Source organism: Rhipicephalus microplus, chromosome 4 (genome assembly GCF_043290135.1).
Source record: "Rhipicephalus microplus isolate Deutch F79 chromosome 4, USDA_Rmic, whole genome shotgun sequence".
In the NCBI taxonomy this organism is placed as follows: Eukaryota; Metazoa; Arthropoda; class Arachnida; order Ixodida; family Ixodidae; genus Rhipicephalus; species Rhipicephalus microplus.
The window spans coordinates 25,351,359-25,373,976 of record NC_134703.1 but is presented as its reverse complement, the minus strand read 5'-3'; the positions used below and the strand labels follow the sequence as shown (position 1 = coordinate 25,373,976).

Sequence of the window (22,618 nt, the reverse complement as noted above, 5' to 3'; positions counted from 1 at the left end):
GTCGGACAGCAATGTGACAGTCTATGGTGCTGTAGCAACAGAGGCCAGAAATCCAAATTCGGCAAAGTTGGTAGTGGTAGGTTGTGAATGCCCTTCCATTGGATGTTGAAGCTTTGCTCAGACTTAATGCCAGACGAACTTGCATGCTGGGCTCTGTGGGAAACACCCCGAGGATATTATTACATGGCACTGCATTAGACTGCAGGTGTACTATCTATCGTGAGCAATATGAACTGGAACACCAAATTAAAAATTAAAAGTTTTTTGAAGATCTCTTTTAATGCACTGATTTAAATGTGATGTATTTAATTGTCAGAGACACCTTAATGCATGAGCATCTATAATGTCATGAACACTTTTGAACTTGCCAACTGCATGTTGATATGACCTTTATAGGGGTACTAAAACAAAAATTTAGGCCTTGCGTTTTTTTCCCCTCTAATGTGCTGCTGGGGGCCTGTCAGTCATAGCACGGCACATCATTTTCTGCAGCGCTCGCAGATAATTCATTACAGACTCCTCATTACCAAGCAGGCACAGTTTCGATTTGAGAGAGCTGTAAATTCGACATGCTGCCGGTCGCAGCTACCACCATCTGGTGTGTGTAATGCTCGACTATGTCAGCACATAGAACTTGGCGCACTTCCGCAAGGTCCACATCAAGAAATCCTTTCGAACAGGGAACAGAAAAGCAGTGTCGCCAAACATAACGCAAACATTGCGGGCACAGGCTCACGAGCATCCGCCGGGTAGTAGTCTGCTGGGGCAAATGCAGCAAAAAGAGTAATCGTGACTATGACGTCATCATAACCTGTGTTGGCTGCAGCCTGGTGACATGAGGGAAGTAGGGGGGCAGGGGGGGGGGGTCACCATCTAGTCACTTTGGAGGGTGTCTATGCCGCAAGGTGCGTATAGTACTCAATCATGCGTGACAACTTCAAAATTAATATTGAAAACCTTTCAAGCCCTACTCGTTATTTTGCAGCCGATATAGGTACACATGTTCATGGCAGTCGATCCTGCTGGTTACATTGCCCGCAACATTTGGTGTTGTAACCATTTAAAAGGTAATGCTCGTGTACCAGCTGCTATTTCAGTCATCGCCAATAACTGTACATGCTGGAATAGCAGCCAGGTGAACACTATGTTAATGTATATTTAGGGTGGCATCCTCGATAATCACTATTGCAAATGCCATCACATTCGCAGGGTTTTGCAGAAGTGATCTCATTTCTAGAAGTTTGGGATTGAGTGCTCCACCTCTAATACAAAAACAAGGATGCTGCTATAAAGGTGGCATCAAAAACATGAAAAGGGGCCCTACAAAGCCTTTGGTCTACCAGCTGTTAAAATATTACATGTAATTTCCTAGTTTTACAGGTTGATTGTCATCATAATATTAGACACTTTGCGACATTCCACCATCCACTCAAGGTCAAATCTTATTTTAGAAGAAGAGTATTTGAGGGGCCGAAATTTCCATACCTGCTTTCGTAGTTTGGGCTTGCCCAATTAATCGCTCCCACTTCGTAGAACCAATGTGTATGAAAGCTTCTGAAGTTTTAGCTGTCATTCCATGTATATTTTATCACAAATATCTTGCTTTTTCTGCCATGCAGATCGTTATATAGTGGTGTGTCCGAAGCACAATGCATGTTCATTATGTTTCTTGAACAGACGATCTAATATTTTACTAAAAACAAATGGTAACATCTTAATCTTTAAAGTAACATTTAAAAAAGCTTTACTGTTTTGGAACAATTAACCATAGCATCTCTAGAAATTTAAGGTTGGTAGGTCTGTTTTTAAGATAATTGTATTATGCATGTCTAACCAAGTCACCAGTCCCTGAAGATTTGCCAAATGAAACTATTCATCTGGATGCATGTAACGTTTACAACACTAAAAGTAAAACACTGCCTTGCTGTACGTGCACGGCTGTCCCTTCATTTTATTGTTGTTGTAATTGTATTTGCATGCACACACGGTGATATAGTACTGCTTGGCCCATTGCGGTGATGTTTCAACATCACGGCTACAGAACACCTAACAACCATCTAGCATAGTATCCAAGGCAAAGCCATTGTTTTACCCAAGCCTAAATGCCAAAAATTACTGGTATTAAGACATATTTGGATCACCTGTGACATAACAGTCCCTCTCCTAATCTATTGTACCAACCATAAAGCGATTCTCAGTACTGTGGAGCATTGCTGATAGCAATTGGGGCCAATCAGGACTGGTTTTCTCAACAGCGATGGGCTCCCTTCTGCAGCTAATGTAAAGGCACCAATCATTATTGTAAAATTTGATCCGGATCATTGCAGTAAATTATATGAAACCTGACAGGTAAAAAAAGCAGTGCTTTAGTCATTGTGCATGTTATTGTAAATAAATTTGAAGTTATGAAGTTCAGTACGTCCAACATCATGACTCTTGCTGCATTCAAGGGCGCAAAAGACAACTTTCTCGCAACCAAGCATGTTTCCTTAACAGCTTGTATTGCATGGCTAAAGACATTTATCTTGAAAAATTTTTTTCGGCATTCTTTTATGCCTTTCATTAACTTGTGCTCACAACGGAGCCCATAGACAAGCCATTTGGCTGTATCGTTTGTTCACAGCAAACCGATAAGACTATGACCTTGCTGATTATGACCTTTAAAATAAAAGCATCTAAAGAGCAGTTTGAATGTTTGAGAGAAGACTCGAGTAACGAATCAAATACTTCAGTATTTTCTCATATTTGCTAAACAAAGAGGTTGTGTGAAGCCACTCTTGTCATGAAAAGGCATATTTACATTTTGCAGATGTAGTGCACTCCAACACTGGACATAACTCAATCGAGGAAATCATAATCACTTAAAAGGCGACATATACCGCACCATCGTAATGGCATTAATAAAGCATAGAATGGCATGGAACCTCATTGCCTTGAGTGCAAGTATTCTATGAACATCAGTATTCAGCCTCTTAATAGCAGCCCGACAGTGGTTTGTACTGTCGCAACATTCAGTCATGGAGCACAGAGTTAACTTGAGAGACGAGGGTTTATTTGACATAAATCTAACATTACTCATTGTAACGTTTGAACAGATCATTCCAGTCAACAATACAGCACATTGGAAACTTTGATGCAATAGATGCTACAACAGCGAGCACAAGAAGTCCTTGACAGTCAATGAGATGATGGCGTAATAATTCATGCTTAGCTCCACTGTTGAAGCAACGTGCAGGGGAAGGGCTGCATCGCCTAAGAGTGGGGAGGGAAAATTGTTTAGACTAGAGTCATGTCAGTGTCGTCAGCCGCGCTCGATCCATTTCTGGTTGTGACCCATCTGTCGAAGGCCGAAGGCAGACAGCAGAATGCCCACAGTCGACAGTGCAAATGCCGACGATGACACGACACGGTCCTTTCCCGTTTTTAGCTGGTTGTCAAAGTAGACATTCTGAAATGAAATGGCAACATTCAGATCAACAACCATGTGGGGATACACTAGAAAAGCTCAATAACATGCCACTTTACTATTCATCCTCAAAGTCAAACTTCTTTGTCATCCATAAACATGTTTCAGAAATGAATGACTGAAAATTGTGCAAGCTGGTTCAGATTCATAAATATAACAAGGCAGCCCAACAAAAGATGCGCTGCTCAGCGGCTACAGCCATATTGAAAAGTCTAAAAAGATGTGCAGACATACTTTGGTAATTATTCACATTAAATGACTGTTCAGGGCCTCTGTGCTCCAAAAGAAGTATGCGTGCAAGCCTCAAAGCAATGCCAATGATCACTTTTATAGCCAGACTCTGGTAAACTTTTATTGTTTCCTAGGAGGTGCTGGTCATATGGGTAAGTTTGCTTCATATTGATCAATCACCTGTTTCGCTACGTTGACCCTAGTGAGTAGTAGTAGCAAAAAAGGAGACCATAAGCCACGATAGGTGTAAAAACTTTCCCAAGCATCTTTTGCACTGCAGTGCAACACCTTAAGACATTGAAGAGGAACAATGACTTGGTTTAGATTGACAAACTCAAATCTGAGGACTCTTATATTCCATATGTTTCACTATCATAACTTTATTATTAGGCGAGAAAATCAAGGTTGAAGTTTCACTTTTAAATTTCATGCCAAAATCTCCATGCATGATGTAAGAAATTACAAAAATGTATTTTCGTGGCTTTGGCTCAATAAAATTTTCTGAGACATTGTATGCTAAGTGAATGACATTCACAGATTACAATGTACTTGAGTTTAATTGATTGAAAGCTATGTAGAATTTCTCACCTTACGTTTTTTTAGTGCGGAAATCTGAAGGAGGCATCACCACCCGCATTTTCTTTTTGCGCTTTTTCTCGCATACTAAGCGTGCATGTTCTCAGGATTGTGAAATTGCACTATACTAATACACGAAAAATCATTTTGCTCTTCAGTGTCCCTTTAATGTCCTGTGAAACATAAACCAATGTGGCAGAGTAAAAGCCATTATGTGAAATTGTTTAGAATGCACAAAGGCTTAGCATTATTTTCAAGTATTGCAAGGTCCAGGACCATCATTTACGGCAAGAACAAAGGAGACGTTAGCTTTGTGCCCAGCACAGGGAATTTGCATCCTGTTTAGATGTCAGGGAAAATGCAACTAGATAAATCCGAAGCAAGGATTCCCACATTTTTCCTTCTCAGCATGCCACTCTAGTTATGGAGGACAGTTCTGCACCGTCACTATCACGCATTTCAAGTTTTTTTTCTTTTTGTATCATTTCATTTGATCTACTTTTTACCACTTAAAGGAAATGTAATAGTAAAACAAAATGGTTGAAAAAGGCTTCACATATAGTTAGCTGACAGCTTGCAAGACAGCTTTTTCGACACCACACATTTGGTGCATTGGATGGCAGGTTATATTATTTCAAGCACCCTCTGGACAATACGAAAGAGTATGCAGCGCGATCGACGCCGATCCAGATCGAATTTGAGGACCGCGATAGCCTTCTATCCTCAGCTTGAGCAAGTGGGCCAATCGCGCGGGAAATTCTAAGCACAATCGAGCCCATGACAATCTAGCTGCTTCTTGGGATGTTCATGTGGTTCCAACTTCTTTTACCGCCGAGGTTACGCGACGAGGTATCTGCGTGCGTTCCCAATACAAGATTCATTACCCCCCCCCCCCCTCCAGGCTAAGTACTTCGGACACTTTCGCGAGCTTTTGACGTAAACAGCTTACATGATGTCGTATAACGATGTCGCAACTGGTCGCAACGAACACTTACAGACACTTCAGAAGGTGCGATAGATTGCGCTGACAAGAAAAACCATGCTGGCGTCATCGACCACTGGCTAATTTTGCGAGCCACTGGGGAACACAGCGAAGTATTGTATGGGAAACAACTACAGCGACTTCAGCACGTGATCTTGAATAGCAACACGTGCTACCCCTCATGTAAAATCAGACCTTACACTATGGCGTACATAGCCTCTAGTCTATGACGCACACTTACGTGGGAAATCCTGAAGGCGTAGCGGCTGGCTTTCGATAGAAACATTCTCCGGTGACCTGAAATAAAAACAGCGGTGTCAGAAACGGTTCCCAGCATGAATGAGACTCGCATGGTATGTTCCCAAAGCCAACGACCAACTGAACATCGCGGACTGCACAAACGAGAGTACGCGTGACAATAGACCGTGCAGAACACAGAGATCAACCAGGTAATATTCACCATACGCCTATAGCGGAGCCTAATCCATCACGAAACACTTTCACCCAAAATGAATTTAGGCTGCTAGTCACCGGGGATGAATGAAAGGTCACCAGGGCGAGCGCCCAGTAACGGCTTACTGCACGTTTCTGCGCTACGCGGAGGATATACCGAGCCTTAGAAGGATGCGCTAGAGCATCTTATGTCGCCTCGATAAAGTTGAAACAGTGACGAAATGATAAAACACAAATAAACCTTTGTTAACCGGGACACCGGTCAAGAACTCACCAGCTACGTTGGAGAACACCCTCGCAAAGAGAAAGCCGCGAGCGATGTTGCCAGATTCCAGAAACTTCCGGATTCCCCGCTTGTGAGCGCTACGATCGGCCCGCGCGCTACCGCCACCGAACGCCGCCACTACCGCGTTGGCGTCTGTCTCTGACTGGATGTTTATTTTGTGGTTTGGTTTGGTTTGGAAAAACTTTATTGACAAGTCCGAAGGCGTGCGCCCTAGCACACGGCGGGCCGCTCCCACGATGGGACAGTAAGGCCGAGCCCTAGCGCCGCATCGTGGGCCCTCTGGACAGCCCAAAGTTGCGATGTTATGTCTGGGCTCCGGAGAGCGGAGTCCCACTTTCTGGACGATGCTGTATCGGTGCCACGTACCGAAGGGCACTCCCAGAGCATGTGGTGTAAGGTGGCTAAACCGCCACATTTTGTACACGAGTTGGTTAAATAAACATCAGGATAAAGCTTGTGAAGAAAGGCAGGGTTAGGGTACGTTTCTGTTTGAAGTAATCGCAATGTAAGCGCCTGCGCTCTATTTAGCTTCGCATGTGGAGGTGGAAAGATTCTCCTATCCATAGCGAAATGTTGGGTTATTTCATTATATGTAGTTGGCGGATCCCTGTTTACGAAATCTCCAGTTCGACCCAAAGGTCCTCCATGGCCGCGGACAGCTAACCCTCGCGCCCTGGAGTGGGCCAACTCATTGAGATTTATGATCCCTCCGTCCATGTTTCCCATATGAGCTGGGAACCATGTAATGGTATGGGTTGTAAGCAACTTATCACCGAGTATATTTTTGGCCTCTTTGCACACAGCTCCAACACTGAAGGCACGAATGGCAGCTCTAGAATCGCTAAATATGTGTTCATTACGCTGATCTAAAAGAGCCAAGGCGATGGCAACCTGCTCAGCTGCATTGGCAGTTCTGGCGCATACCGACGCCGCATTAATTGTAATGCCTTTGTGGTTGATTGCCACTACCGTGAATCGGTCTCTCTGGCCATCATATTGCGCCGCGTCCACGAAACAGGCCCCCCCGTCAAGATCCGCAACTTGGCGAAGAAGGGCCCGAGCGCGCGCTCTCCTCCTTCCAACATTACGTTGGGGATGCATGTTCCGCGGGGCAGGCGAGACAATGATGTTTTCCTTCTGATCCCTCGTCAACCCTTGGTACAGAGCCTCAATCTGAGCTGGTGGAATACCCATTTCTGCGAGAATCATCCTCCCCGCTTTTGAGCCAGACAGCCTAATTACCTGTGTTCTTTCTTGTGCTTCCGCAATTTCCTCCAATGTATTATGAATTCCCAACTGCAGGAGACGATTGGTGTGGGTGTAGTTGGGGAGCCCAAGGGCATTCTTTACAGCTCTCCTGATCATTGCATTAAGCTTGTCCCTTTCCATTCTCTGCGTCGTAAAAATCAGAGCAGCGCGAGCGGTCATGGGAGCATAGACGGGAGCATGTGAGCGTGGTCCCCGGGCGTGTCTTGACAGGCCCTGCTCGTGACGCGAGCAGAGAGGATTTTTCTTCCTTGCTCCATGGCACAGGGTTGTTTGTGTATCATCTCAACGCTCGGATAGGGTGCATCCATTGTTTGTTCAATATGTTGCACGTGTTTTCAGAGGCTGCGAGTAACGTGGGCGTCAAAACTAGTTTTAACGTTTTAACCGCATTGCTCCACTTTAATTCCATTAACCTTTATTGGGATGCGAGGAGGATTAATGGAATGTTGTTGTTGTTGTTGTTAGTGGTTCATAAGGAAAAGGAAGAAGGCACCTAATTTCTGTCTGCCTACAGGCGACACGGTGCAGTGCTTGACTTCACGGAAGGTGCGTGAGGGTGGATTATTCCCTCCCCCGTCCCCTTGAGCTCCCGAGAAGCATATAAGTGCGCAGCTTGCGCAAGACTGCAACCATCAGCGGAGCTAGTGTTTGACCCAACGTTACTTAGAACTAGTGACGTTGGTTTGATCTAGCTAAGTTTTGCTGGCTATGTCAAGCTTTTGACAGATGCTAGTATGACTAAGTATGGCTAGACTTGGCTAGACACGTCACGTGACTAACCGCTCCACGCTGTTGTGATTTCAGTGGCTTGACTAGCTGTTACGTCTTTTTGGCGGGAACACGTCGCATCGACCTTTTCACTGAAAGCTCCCTGCAGCGCGGCCTTAGTCTTCTCTGGGCTGTAGTTAACACGCGTGAACCCCGAAAAATGCTCTGCCGAGGCTGTGACGTCAGCTTCCGTGCAACAGCCCAGAAAAGACGAAATCCTCCTATCTGTAGAAAAGGTGTTGATATATGATGTTGCGTGATTTCAGCGACGTCACTAAATGTTGAGCGACCTTTAGTCATGCAAGGTGTTGTATGATTCTAGTTGCGTGATGTTTCGTGAATATTAGTTACGCAACGTACTCACCCGCCATCATAGTTTTTGTACTCCATGAAGGACAAATCGGCACACGCGGAATCCGGCATGGAAGAGGCCAACGGAGGAAGAGGACGAAGCGAATGTGCATCGTTTCATAATGATGATATTTACTATTCTCACTACCCGGTGCAACTTTCACAACACAGTGATTGCAGGGCTTTAAATACGCATGATTATTATTATTATTATTATTATTAAAACTAGAAAATAATGAAATCGCGTTCTCTGTGCGCATCACAGATACCGTAGCGAATTGGTGTCAGATGTTTAACCAATATATATGTGCTTTCATTGTGAAATAATACTTGTTAAATGTGAGCGCTCGTGTTGTGTTCCTCCCGTGTACTTGCTTCAAAGACTTCACTGACAAGCGCATTAATTTTATACCCACGTCCCTTCCCCCTAAAAAAAAAAAAAAAACACTTGTCGAGAGTGCCCCCTTCCGCTTCCCAATAACGAAAATCTGATGCCGCCGTGATATCAGACGAGTTGCACCGAAACGCAATACGTGTGTGTGTGTGTGTGTGTGTGTGTGTGTGTGTGTGTGTGTGTGTGTGTGTGTGTGTGTGTGTGTGTGTGTGTGTGTGTGTGTGTGTGTGTGTCCGTCCGTCCGCCGCGATGGAGCAGTAGTGTTGTGGTTTGTGGTGCTCGTTTGCCGACCCGAAAAACGTTTGTTCGATATCGGTCGCATTTCGATAGAGGCGATCGATATGCTATAGAAGCCCGTGTACTGTGCAATGTCAGTGCACCTCAAAAAAAAAAAAAAAAAAAAACTCCGGATGATCGAGCTTTCCGGAGCTCATCACTACTATGCCTCTCGTAATATTATATTATCGTTGTTTTGGAAAGTAAAGCTTAACAGCACGAAGTTTCCCAAACCACGATGGTGATCTGGGGTGTCATTGCAAGATTGGCATCCAGTAAAAACCCCGGTAAAGGGGAAGGTTCATGTGAGAACTAGATCGAATGAATAATGTGAGATATAATATACCTGACGCGTTTTGTTTTTGTTTTCTCTTTCTTTTCCTCCCGTGTTGTACGTTACCCATCGTCACAAACCGAAAAGGTACACGGAAGAGAGCGACGTAAAATCATTTCGGCGTCGTTAGATCTAAATCGCGACAGAGAAGTAATAAATCTGTTTGTTGCTTTGTCCTTTCCAACGAACGAGTCATGTATATCACGTGCCAGACCCGTGAATGAAATCACAAACCTGATCGTAGGTTGCTTTTGTGGGACTGTAATATTGCTTCATGCTTTCTCAAACAATTTCTCTTTCCGAGCACAGTGTAGTCAACCACATGTTTTCTATGGTTAACCTTGGCCAACCTTCTCGTCTCTCCGTCACCCTTCTGTCTCTCTCTGGGCACAGCTAGAGGGGCCTAGCCGCCCGGACGAAGTACGAGAAGGGAGACGACACAGGCTGCTGTTTGTTCGAAAGAAGAAAAAAAAAAAAGGGCAGGTCCCACGCGCTGTGGGAGCTGCCTTTTTTCTTTTTTATGGAGGCGAAAATGCTGTAGGCTGGTGTGCTCAGATTTCGGCGCGCGTTAGAGAACCCCAGGTGGTCGAAATTTTCGGAGTCCTCCACTACGGCGTCTCTCATAATCATATGATGATTTTGGGATGTTAAACCCCACATATCATCATATAGTTAGAGCGCAGACGTCAGTAAATGAAGGGCACTTTACGGTGCGATGATGTTAATTTCATGAAGAACTTTCATTAGCGTATTCATCCAAGGCCGGGCCATGCTTGAATATGTCTCGCCATATCCTACTAGTAAGAACAAAATTATTATTAGCCTATTAGATTGCTGTAAAGGGGACCCAGCACCAGAACCACGAATGATAATAAATCAACATGGCGCCTGTATCAGATATAGGAGTACATAATTAATGTTTCTTGCTTTGCTGTAAGATTAGATAACCAGCCCAGGTATTGTGATTGACATTGCACCGAAATGACACCTACGAAGGTTTTATTAATTTATTTGCGTACTGCAGGGACCTTGATCGTCTATATGTCTATCTACCTATCTAGCCGCCTAGATTTCGGGGTAAACTACAACTCGGGGTAAACTAAAATTAGTATTGGAGGGTAAGGTGGTTTGTCGAATATGACTCGCTAGTGATCACATGAATAACGTCGCGTACTTCGTCAAACACTTTCCGCCAGACATTGGCACATGCCCGCGGGCGGGTATGTGCCATTGTTATGCGGGTATCTGCCACAGGTGATTGACAATTCATATCTACCTAGGAAGAGCGAGAACACGCATGAGTAATGTCAACACGTGAGCGTTAAGAAAAAGCTGACATCAGCAGCGTTGACCGAACAAATGTAAAGAATAAATGTCAGGGTCCCAGCCGGAATCAAACCCTGGCATTCTGCGTGGCAATCAAATATTCTACCACAGAGCCACGTCAGGTCTCAGAACTAGGGCTCTTCTACGCTTTTTGCGGACAACTGGCCTCAGAGACAGACTTTAGTGTCTTATACTCTTCGATGTTGCCTTTCCTCTGTCGCTATTTGTTATGTAATTTCTCTCTCTCTCTCTCTCTCTCTCTTTGCAACATTTATTTTTATCATCTTTTATTCCCCTCACCCCTTTTCCCAGCACAGGGTAGCCAGCCGGTCTAAGAACTGGCTAACCTCCCTGTCATTCCGCTTAAACTTTCCTCCTCCTATTTTTCTAATATGCCCAAATGATTCGTGAAACGTCAATTGTGATTGCAGTACCGGCTATCCAATTTTATAGATTTCATACGGACTCCTATGATACGGTCATCACGCCAGGTTAACGTCAATTGCAGATAAGCAGCATCCACTGAAGAGTATTTCTATAGCAGTGTCCAGGCTACAGCCATCCTCGCGAGCACCAGCTCTTCAAATCAGGTTACCGCTTCTGGTGTTGCTAATGCCTATGATGCTGTCGGCATCGTCACGCAACTGTAAACAACTGTTTATATAAAACATATGTGGCTGGTAAACGTGCATGTGTCTGCGCGGGCATTTGCACCTATATATAGTGCCATCAAAACGTATCGCTGAATAAAAAAAAAATACAACCAGTCACTTTCCATCAGCATGCTTCGCACCCAATGTACGTGGGAGGATCTGTCGAAAGTTGATATATATATATATATATATCACGCGAGCACGTGGCAAGTATAGCATCAGAACCAAGATGACGTGATACGTGGATGGCGCGGCCGAAACCGTACGTCAAAAAAGGGGTGCTCTTTCGCCGTCTGTTTGCACTATCGCTTTGTAGACGGCAGATGATTGCGTGCTATATGCCGCTAGCGACGATACACGAAGAAAAGTGCACGAAAAACGAAGTAAGTGAAAGACGTGCACCAAAATGCGCATTCTATGATTGATATGTGTGGTTTAACGTCCCAGAACCACCATATGATTATGAGAGACGCCGTAGTGGATGCCTCCGGAAATTTCGACCTCCTGGGGTTCTTGAACGTGCAGCACCCAAATCTGAGCACAAAATGCGGATCCAACACCACCTACATATAGTAGAGGCATCACATCATGGCTGCTACGTCACAGCCGATATCTCAGCAGCTACATGGGTGATTCGGTGTGACTGCACGTTATGCAAGTTCATATCACCGCTGGTAGCCGCCGTATTGCAGCAACGATGCTACAGGCGGAACTGTCAACAGATACCAGAAGCGCGCCGCCTTTTCCGCTTTGTTTCCGGCAACGGCCGCAGCGGATCAGCCGATGTATGGTTCGAGGCAATTCGCCATGCGCTTGCGTGCTCGAAATCATATTGCTCACGATAGTGCACTGCATTGTGGCGTGTTACGATTAAGCTCAATTACATTAGCTATGGATTGGCTTCAGCGCAATTTAGATGAAGGCCATAGGAGACGCACAGAACACAGACGAGCGCTGTGCGTCTCCCGTGGTCTTCGTCTAAATTGCACTGAAGCCTATCCAATCGTGTACCAACTCGCCCAAGTCAAAGTGCATTAGCTTTACCTGTGTCAAAAAAAAAAAAAAAAAACTTCATCCTGGTGGGAGTGACTGCTATTGTATCGCGTTGTACCTGTGGGCGTAATACGAATCGTTTACTTTGTTTCCTGAACACTGCATGTTCCTGGAGGACACGACCCATGTTAGCACGACCGCAGATATCGGAGGTAAGTTCCACCAGAATAAGTCGCGCTCTGTAGGGACGTCCACGGGACTTGTTCGGAATATTCCTGCAATATTTTATAGGTCCTGGCTTTGGATGACCAGGAGGTAACCCATGGACATCGTTGCAGTGTAGGTAGACATACACCTTTTAAACGCTGTTGAATAATTCACGGCACTGTCCCCTTGTGACGATAAAGATGCAATGATGCCGAAGCTTCTCATACAGTTTGAATCTGAATAAATAAAGGTAAATGCCCCTCTGAGGTGGTATAGTATATAGCTACAGGGCACTCGTCTGTTGACACGCAAGTCGCGGGATCGAATCCAAGCTGCGGTGGCTGCATTTTCGATAGAGGCGAAAATGCTTGTGGCCCGTAATTAAATTTAGGCGCGCGTTAAAGAACGCCAGGTAGTCGAAATTTCCAGAGCCTTCACTACGGCGTCTCTCATAATCATATGGTGGTTTTGGGACGTTAAACCCCACATATCAATAAACTAAAGCTAGATGACGCACTGGCCACGTTATCAGCCCCAATAGCAGTGGTCTGGCTCACCTAATATTACTCATGATTTCTATCTTTAGTATACACTGATATGAACAGATGGAGGCGGAAATGTTGTAGGCCCGTGGGCTCAGATTTGGGTGCACGTTAAGGAATACCAGGTGGTCGAAATTTCCGTAGCCCTCCACTACCGCGTCTCTCATAATCATATGGTGGTTTTAAGACAGATGGCCGCAGTTACAAATCGTTTGGACGGAACGCACAGTTTGGGTGCCGCTGATAGCACTCAGGCGTGTTCTGTGAACAGGCGCAGCTGATTTGGATGCCCGTGCTTATCGACATGTGCGGCTTACGTCGACGGGAGGCGGAAGGGAAGGCAGCCGATTACGTACTATTTCCTCCCACCGAAATATGTAGCCTCAGTCATTTTAGTGATATATAATGCGCCTGTTTACGTTAAAGCCCAGCTTAGGTCACCTGAGTATTTATTGATATGTGGGGTTTAACGTCCCAAAACCACCATACGATTATGAGAGATGCCGTAGCGGAGGGCTACGGAAATTTAGACCACCTGGGGTTCTTTAACGTGCACGCAAATTTGAGCACACGGGCCTACAACATTTCCGCCTCCATCGGAAATTCAGCCGCCGCAGCCTGCAACCAAATCTGAGCACACGAGCCTACAGAATTTTCGCCTTCATCGAAAAATGCAGCCGCCGCAGCCGGGATTCGATCCCGCGACATGCGGGTCAGCAGCCGAGTACCTTAGCCACTAGACCACCGCGGCGGGGCAAGTCGCCTGAGGCATTTAATGTAAATTTCCTTTGTATATATATGTATATATCCAGAAGCGTTTCCAACCCGTATAGAGAAGCTGAAATTCAAATGCAGCCACCTGGGCGTAAGGTAGCCAGACGTGGAAGTACACGTGAAGGCAAGGAGGGTGGCAGGTCACTTAGGAAGGGGGCTCATAGTCTGCGCCATCATTTATTTAGTAAGGAGGAGGGCGCTGCAACGACCATTCGCCCACACACCCCTCCCCGCCTGAGGAGGACCCTGCGCATGCTTATGGTAACCAGACCTGCAATCATGATAGGCGTCAGCATATAAAGTATGTTTTTACTGAGCAATCAAACCAAGAAAGCAAACTCAAGCACCAGGTTCGATGCCATCAAGAAGTCATTACCGCAAGTCACTAATTAACCACCTCGATGTACTTTAGCTTTGCGGCTGTGGTTTAGCTGCAGCTTGACAACGTTGGTTGGATTCCCCATCATGGAGGCCACAGTTCAATAGGTCGCGAAATGGAAAAAAAAAAACGCCCCGTTTGATTAAATCATAGCCGATGCAGGACGAAGGGACCCAGGTGATTAAATTGTAGCTATGGTGTGTCATGCAGATGTGATCTACGTTTATGTATGACGACCTGTGTATACAAACAACTAGCGATGCGTTCCATTCATTCAGTGATTTCGTCCAAGTGTATGACAATGCTTTGCTTATTGTGATGATCGGTCAAAGTGTACGGCAATATAAACAAACTACTTGTGCGTTGCTTTCGTATTTTCCGATGCTGAAATGAAGGACTCGCTCAAGCCATTTTTAAATAGATTTTTTTGTTTACATATCCCACAACGTGCGTTGCGGCAAATAAATTAAATCAATATATTCCAGGCTCCCCCACGTCATTGCAAGTAACGGATTGCAAGGAACAGAGGCGCGCAAGTGCTTGTAGATGGCAGCGTCCCTGGCAAGCTGGAAGCGTTTTTTTTTTGCTTTTTTTTCTGTCAAGCGCGCACGCGAGACCTGCACGCTGGCGCCTTTGGCTTGGCAGCGCGCCCTGAACCCCGGCGAAGGTTGACAACATCTTCATTCGGAACCGCTGCGCAAACAAGTGCGTTGGCGATCTTCCGTTCGGAACGTTGATCCTGTCAGCGTGGCTAAAGCGCAGCGCAGCGGTGCTCTTCGCATAGCGAGGAACCTAAGAACAGCTGAGTGATCGAGCAAAAATAACAACAATTGTTGCCGTTTTACGTCCCAAAACCACGACTGGTCACGAAAGACGCCGTAGCGGAGGGCTAACGTGCGCATGAATCTCAGCCAACGCCTCCTAGAAAAGCTATGCCTGGAACGTAGCGCTCTTTTCAATCGGGAGCCTTCTGCCAGCACGCAATCTCGGAGGCCATGCCTCCTGCCTTGTGTTGCGACCGGCCGCCGCGTGAGCCCGCTCGCCTCCGTACCACTCAGTCACGTGACATAACCGTACCTTCATGCGTACCGCTTTGTTACGGCTGCTCGGAGGCGTAGAGTTTCCCAATATACACTAGAGCGAACTCTGGCGCTAGTGTCTATGGGAGCTGCAATGCACAGCGCTTCAGCGAGCATGGGAATGATGGGTAGTACACACATTTGTCTAAACTTCGTACTTCTGGCCTTCTCTTGGCTCCGTGTGTGTTCGTGTGGCTTGAAGCTGTTTTCTCAAGAAACAAAAATCAGCAAATGTTCAGCGATTGCGCTTCACCACCCTATTTTTTTCGAATTTCCTTTCCAAATTGGGTCACGACATTCAAAAGGGTTGAATTTTTCTTTCAAAACAAAATCGAAACACATAAATAAATGAATCCGCAAGTACGATTCGCCACCCGCAAGTACGAAGACTAGGCAAATGTGGGTACTACCCATCATTCCCATGGTCGCTGAACGATCGCAGCGCCAGAGTGCCCTCTAGTTAATTTTGAGAAACTCTATGCTCGGAGGCAACTGTGAGAGCACTGCTGTGTTCGCAGGGGGCGGCCGTCGGAGACGGTCGCCTTTGTACTGAAGGAGGGTAAAATCAGAGGGTAGGGCAGCGCGTTCGCGGCTCACGTTCCAGGCATAATTTCTTTAGGGGGCGTTGTCTCAGCACACACCGAAATATGGTCGCCGAGGCCGGGATTCAATCCCGCCACCTTCAGGTCAGCTGTCAAGCGCCATTAACAGCTATAGGCCAGCGCGGAGGGTCTTGATGATATATCTCCCATAGATTGAAAGAAAATTGAATGTATGGGAGATATATCACGCATTGTTATTGAAGAAATAACAATGCTGATTGATGGTTTGTGGCTAAATAAATTTAGCGTATACTTGCACAGCATGAAGGCGCAATGATTAAAAGAAAGCGGAGCTGGGGGTGGCTCTGGCTGTGGTTGTTACGGCAAATTTAGCAAACATTTTTCGTTCTCTCTTCCTCAGGCTATTTTTTTCCCCTATCATTTCGCCTTTTTTATTATATCTATTTCTCTTTCGCTTTTTTCTCTATTTTCTTCTCTTTCTCAATATTTTTTATATATATTTTTCTTTTCCTCCTTTCTTTCTCTAACTATATGCAGTTCTCGCCTCCTCTTTCGTTCTATATATTTCTCCCACTTTCTGTTTACACATCCCCTTGCTATTATATTGCATTTTTTTCATCTTTCCCTCTCTTTTCTTTTTATTTATACAACCTTTTTCCATTCTGTCTCACTGTTTCGTTTATCCCCATCCCCTGCTAGCTTTCGGTTAAAGTGACCTCACTGAGACAGTTATCGTGCACTCTTCTACCATTTTCCTACCTTTTCCTTCCGACATTCTTATTTTTTCTCTTTCCTTTTCTAATTAATAAAGAACTATGCTACGCTCTGCTGACTGTGAATACGCGTGGGTTCGAATCTTACCTCGTGCAGAATCCTTTTTCCCCTCTAGCAAATATCTTTTTCTCCATCTATCTCTCGCTCTCTTTCTCTCCGTCTCTCTCTCTCTCTCTCTGCACGTTCTGTCGCCCCTCACAGTTTATTTATTTATTTATTTATTTATTTATTTATTTATTTATTTATTTATTACAAATACCTACATCGCCCATTGGGCATTGTTGTAGGGGGGTTACAGTAGAAAATAGAATACAAAACAGCAAAATTAAAAGCAAATAAATCGTGCATTACACTATACAGGAGAAATCAACACTTGTAGTACAGCATTAGGACAAAAGTACAAAACACAGGATTATACAATAAAAGCAGTAATTATACATTACTGCATCAATCCCGTGTCGAAGAAATCGTCGCACGTCTTGTGAGAGTGAAGCATAAGACGAGGACGCGTCACGTCACGTGACGGTGACGTGACGCGCCACGTCACGCCAGCTGCGCGCGTTCGCACGTGTTCAGGGAGTGACCTGATCACTCGACGAGGGTTTACGGCTCCGTTGTGAAGGTTAGTAGGCAGCTTTAGAATACCGTTTGCAAGCGTTGCGGGCGCCATGTGAGTTTTAGAATAGCGTTTGCCCTGCTGCGAACCGCAACACACGGTCGCAGTGACACCGTAGCCCCGAAACTAGCGCTTGCGGGCCACATGCGGGCCGCGACCGCCGCCCGCAATTTCGGATTTTCTGCGTGCGGTCCGCGAACGCTGACTCGCGTTACGACGCATGCGCAGTGGCAGCGAACGCACCGCAAGGGCTCGCGGTGCGCCATTCTAAAACTCCCTAATATCTTTTAGGAAAAGAATCGTTGCGGTGTTATAAGTGTTGCGTATGGTAAGGGAGGCGTGAGTAGCACTGAAATGTGATCGAACTTTGTGTAGCATGACATGAGCTACACTTTTGGTGCGACTCTGCAGCTTTTCCGTATACGGAGGACGTCTCCTTCTTTTCCTGAAATTTCGCATGGTTTAAGAATGAAACCTGTGGGAAATACCAGCGTTCGTGGCTGCTTTTTTTTTCTTTGGTATAGTACAAAGAGAACAACGAACGCTTACGGAACGTACAAAAAAAAACTTTATTGAGAAATTATATCACACACGAGCAGCGCGTACACGGAATTACGCGTGCTTATCACACACAGAACAGAAAATGTGGGGAAGCATGTATTTACACAACATGAGAATGCGATCGTCACATGACTTGTTTTTTTTTTTTTCGGCGATCATTGCACGCCATCCTCTAAAGTATCATTATAGAAAAAAAAATGTGAGAAAGAATAAAGACGTGAGAAATATTCTGTGGAGCTCATGATCCTCGTATTGGCAGCTGAACCACGTACACGAGAATTTTTGAAAATTAGGATCAACATTAATTTCAGTATAGTGTCTACGCTGAATGTTTAAATTTCCCAAGACGGACTATCAACTTCTATATGAGAGCATAGCATTTCGTTTACCCTGCAAACACCGAGGAAATCACATATATCGTTGTTTTATGCTCTATGCTCTATGAGTGCCTTGTTTAGTTTTGTTGGGCCGCTCACTTATTTTAAAGGTATCACAGACAAGCGGTAGTGCAGAAGGGTATGTGACCTTTGGCGGGCATGATGCTTCTTGGAGTGGACAACAAATATCGTCAGTACTTAGCAGAGCCTTGACTTACGTAGCTCTCCGCAAATGCCTTAACTTGGTAATTCTTCCCCCCCCCCCCCCCGCCTCTTTTTTTTTTTTTTGTGGAGCTTAGAGCTGTGACTGCACAGTAGTCACACAAACACTTGTAATCATAAACTTGCGTGCGTCGAAACAAAGGGCCGGCTGCGCCTGCGCTGCAGTCGCCGTGACCGAAGTTGGCAACCTTAATTATGGGAGACGCGATGTTCCTAGTCTTTGACATCGGCAGTAGTGATCGCATCGTTGGAAACTTTAATTACGGGAAACGCGATGTTCGTGGTCACTGACATCGGCAATAGTGAACGTTTCGGATGCCGTGATGTTCTGACTGGACTGGAAATAAATAATAAATTTACACCCGTCACTGCCTTGTCGTTATCTTGCCAATGCTGTGGTCCTGCCTTCAGATGAGGCAGCGTAGACTTACAATAATTTTGGTGGTTTTACGGGCCGAAACGACAATGTGATTATGAGAGACGAGTGTTTTATGGGTATGCTGGCATTTTGTGCACCTTTGCATACTAATTCGCGCATTTAAAACTCTTGTTGTCCTTCCCTTGAACAGAGAAATTATCTCATAAATTAAAGTCAATACTGAAACTATATGCGCCGCGAGTTTCTTATCAATGCGCGCTCGAAAGTCGTGATCCCACTTGCAACGCCCCATTCGATGCGTCACGGATCTTATAGATTGTGCGAAGAAGTCGGGTTCGCGTTTCGAGTAGCAGCCATTTTTCGTTTTTCAACTATTCAACTACACTTCCGCTGTAGGTAATGTAATGACGTATCTTTTGGGGCGTGATAATTCGACAACCTCACATATTTCCTAGGGACTGATTCTTTTGCTGCCTAGTGGATGACTCGCCTGCGACGATAGACTACAGCGCATGCGCAGCTTGGTTGATACGTGCCCCCCCCCCATCGTGGATTGCGATTACAAGTTTCGACGATGCTCAGGCGGCAGTTCTGGTGGCGTTCCGTTCCTGCTTTTTGGGCGAAGTCCTGCGGATGCGGCCCAGCAAGAAATAGTTGGTCGACGACGGCAGGGGGCTCGAGATGGCGTGCACGGCGGGGTTGTTCAGCAGCAACGTGTGGTACGACGTCTGGTAGGGATTGTGAGCCAGGACGTGGGTAGCGGTGCTGCCAAACGTGTCCTCGAGGTCCTCGTTCTCGTCGTCGCCCACGTAGTACGGGTCCTTGTCTGCAAGGAGCATGCAAACGATGCGCTAGTTCAAACGACTTTCTCTGCGAGTGCAGGTATGCGTTACAATGTTATCAATACTTCCAAGTTAACATAATCGGAACGTGTGATAAAAAGGAGAAATTAGAATATACTATATATAGCTTCAGCTATACGCAAAGGTTAAGAGAAGCTGTGGTGGAATCACACTCCAGTTATCTTCACCCAGGAAATCAGGAAACACCCCTGTAAGATGGCTAGTTGGGCAAATTGTACTTAAAAAAAAAAAGAGCAGTGATGACGACAATGGGTAGTGGAAAAGGGACATTACGGACGCTTTCTTTGTTTCTTTCTCTATCGCTGGCCCTTGTCGTTCGGGCTGTTTCCTTCTATCAAGAATCTCACTTTGGTCGCAATCAGGGCACTGCACAAGTGTCCAACTGGAGTCTCGTCCGGCACTACATTATCATATCACAAGTGGAACAAAAAAGAAAGAATACAAAATGGGGTGCTAGGTGGTTGGCGTAAGCATAAGATAGCAAGCATATATGACTAGAAGGTTGATTGATTGATTGATGGATTTGTGGGGTTTAACGTCCCAAAACCACCATATGATTATGAGAGACGCCGTAGTGGAGGGCTCCGGAAATTTTGACCACCTGGGGTTCTTTAACGTGTACCCAAATCTGAGCACACGGGCCTACAACATTTCCGCCTCCATCGGAAATGCAGCCGCCGCAGCCGGGATTTGATTTCGCGACCTGCGGGTCAGCAGCGGAGTACCTTAACCACTAGACCATCGTGGCGGGGACTAAAAAAAAAAAAAAGCTGGACACCTAGGAAAGTGTATATTAAAGGGCTCGTTTTTTTTGAAAGATACAATAATAATGACAACTAACAGACAATAATGTCGGAGAAAGTATAGAGGATGCTATTACAAGTAATTGTAATGCAATTGTGAAGAAAGAAGAGTGGACGAAAACATGACTTGCCATCGACAAAATCTGAACCTGCGACTTTGGAATAACGCGTCTGATGCTTTACCACTGAGCTGTCGTGGCAATCATCCCTCCGTCTAGTTTATAAAGTGTAGGGGGAAGACTGCCACCGTAGCTCATGGGTTCATTCGTGTACATGGTTAGAAGCTCAAGTCGATTACACATGCGGGACGCAGTTTTATACCCCTGTCACACGGCCACTACCAAACTCCGTTGAACACCGTCAACGTAAATCTCCCCTAGGGGGTTCAACGGAGAAGGAGTTGTGGCAGTGTCACACGGCAATGATGAGGTTGTAACAGTTGCCGCGATGGGGCTCAGCTAGCGCTGTTTGATTTTCGTAAAAGTTTTCTAATTTCATTTCTATTGATTTTTTTTAGAATCCTCGTTATGCGGTTTTTACAAAAAGCACTATTAAGTAGGTATGCGACTAACAAACCATTAAAAATAATTTTAAGTAAAAACGCATTTGCTAAATGCAGCGATGCTGCTAGTGACGCTGACCACATTGTGCTTTTAGTTGTTTTGTTGCCTGTGTACATGCCCGGTACGAAAGTTCTTATGCTTCCTTGCCTCGTGAGCGCACATTTTGTGTTCTTCAGCCATGAGTGACACAGCGGACGACGTGAGGAAGTGGTGCGATATTGCGCTGGTAATGACGTTGATCGGCTGTCACCGGCCGGCCCGACTCGCGAGGCACGGTGTGTAGGGTATCAGTGTTGAGAGTGAGTTAACTCTGGCGGGCGTAAATATATGTAAACAAACACCCGTTGTGAATGAGTACTACAACGAAAGAACGTTTTATATTGCCAAAATGTATTATTCTTTCACTGCGGCCACTTAGTGCTCGAAATTGTTCTCTGACCTCTAGACTGCTGGGGACGAGAGTAGCTCGTTTCGCTGCGAAGGGAGATCATTGAACGGCCTTTGCGAAATGTTCCATTTACCTTCGTTTGCGTAAGGGTGGCCGTGTGACACGGACCGCATCTTCGTTGTCGTAAGGACGAGGTAGTTAAACGGTCTTCGCGGGTGCCCGTGTGACAGGGGTATTAGTTTGTCTGCGTTCTATTATTTTACCTGAGGTATTTTCGCCGAACATGCGATTTCGTTAAGATTGAAGGGCATCGCACTTACCGCAGAGCCCGCTGTAGGTACCGGCGGCTGGCACAAGGCCTGGCCTGCACGTGGGGACCGGCGACTGTTCGTACATGGCGCCTCCGATGATGTTTCCTCTGCAACAGTAGCAAAAGAAGTACCGTCAAATCAGCTGTCTCCGGTGCAGCTTGCTCGCGCTATGTCAAAAAAAAAAAAAGTAAGAGCGCTGGCACATCGTGTCATAAAACATAAAAAAGAGAAGCTATAGCTCACTCTCAAGAGTGGCAAAATCGGTTTCAATTCTAAATCTAACATTAAAATTCGTAAAACACACATAGTTGTGGAAAGAACACGCACAAACTATGGAATGCAAGCAATAGACTTCCAAAGTATGAAGTTATGTAATGAGCATCCTGCAATAATTGAACTAGCACGATCGTGCACCAACTCAAAAAAAATTCAAAATGAAAATTCGGTCCCTCTTTAACACTTAGGATGAATGCACTCTCAGCACGGTAGGGTAAGCTACAGTCTCTCATACTATTTGTATATATATATATATATATATATATATATATATATATATATATATATATATATATATATATATATATATATATATATATATATATATATATATGTTTATGTGTGCTCAGCAATGATTTCTATTGTTACAATAGTGATTTCTTTTGTTCCTTTTTTTTATTTGTATGTGCATATTTTATGTGTGTATATATGTTTATGTGTGCGCTTTGCAATAATTTATATTGTTTCTATTGCTACTGTTACGCCCAGCGCGAGCAGGACCATGCCAGGGGGCTAACCACCTCCTTTTGTCCTGACCGCGGGCAATGCTTTTTGTACTGTCCGAAAAATGAATAAATGAATG

At 45.2% G+C, this 22,618-nt stretch overlaps 2 protein-coding genes across 3 annotated transcripts in view; both read right to left on the bottom strand.

Annotated features, from left to right (window-relative positions):
- Positions 1-3,030: 3,030 nt before the first annotated feature.
- Positions 3,031-6,424, bottom strand: LOC119171751 (uncharacterized). The gene is made up of 3 exons (XM_075892365.1): positions 5,983-6,424; positions 5,497-5,552; positions 3,031-3,448 (listed from the first exon to the last, which is right to left on the bottom strand). The coding sequence occupies exons 1-3, from the start codon at positions 6,407-6,409 to the stop codon at positions 3,302-3,304; spliced, it is 630 nt and encodes a 209-aa protein (XP_075748480.1). The 5' UTR covers positions 6,410-6,424; the 3' UTR covers positions 3,031-3,301.
- A 12,855-nt stretch (positions 6,425-19,279) lies between these two features.
- The window catches only part of LOC119171749 (venom allergen 3), a 75,286-nt gene continuing 71,947 nt past the window's right edge, over positions 19,280-22,618 (bottom strand). The window contains exons 7-8 of one of the 2 annotated variants that reach the window (XM_075892362.1): positions 21,769-21,866; positions 19,280-19,657 (exon numbers count right to left, since the gene is read on the bottom strand). In XM_075892362.1, the coding sequence (XP_075748477.1) occupies positions 19,410-19,657; positions 21,769-21,866 (346 nt within the window). In that variant the 3' untranslated portion in view covers positions 19,280-19,409. The remainder of the gene's footprint in view (positions 19,658-21,768; positions 21,867-22,618) is intronic. The other variant, XM_037422578.2, reaches the window with a different exon arrangement.

Bases quoted from the DNA above. Each gene is read 5' to 3' on its own strand.
- LOC119171751 (XM_075892365.1), bottom strand. From the start codon at position 6,409: ATGTGGCGGTTTAGCCACCTTACACCACATGCTCTGGGAGTGCCCTTC. The intron at 5,553-5,982 runs GTGAGTTCTTGA...TTTTTATTTCAG, and splicing joins GGTGTTCTCCAACGTAGCTG to GTCACCGGAGAATGTTTCTA. The intron at 3,449-5,496 runs GTAAGTGTGCGT...ATTTCATTTCAG, and splicing joins ACGCCTTCAGGATTTCCCAC to AATGTCTACTTTGACAACCA.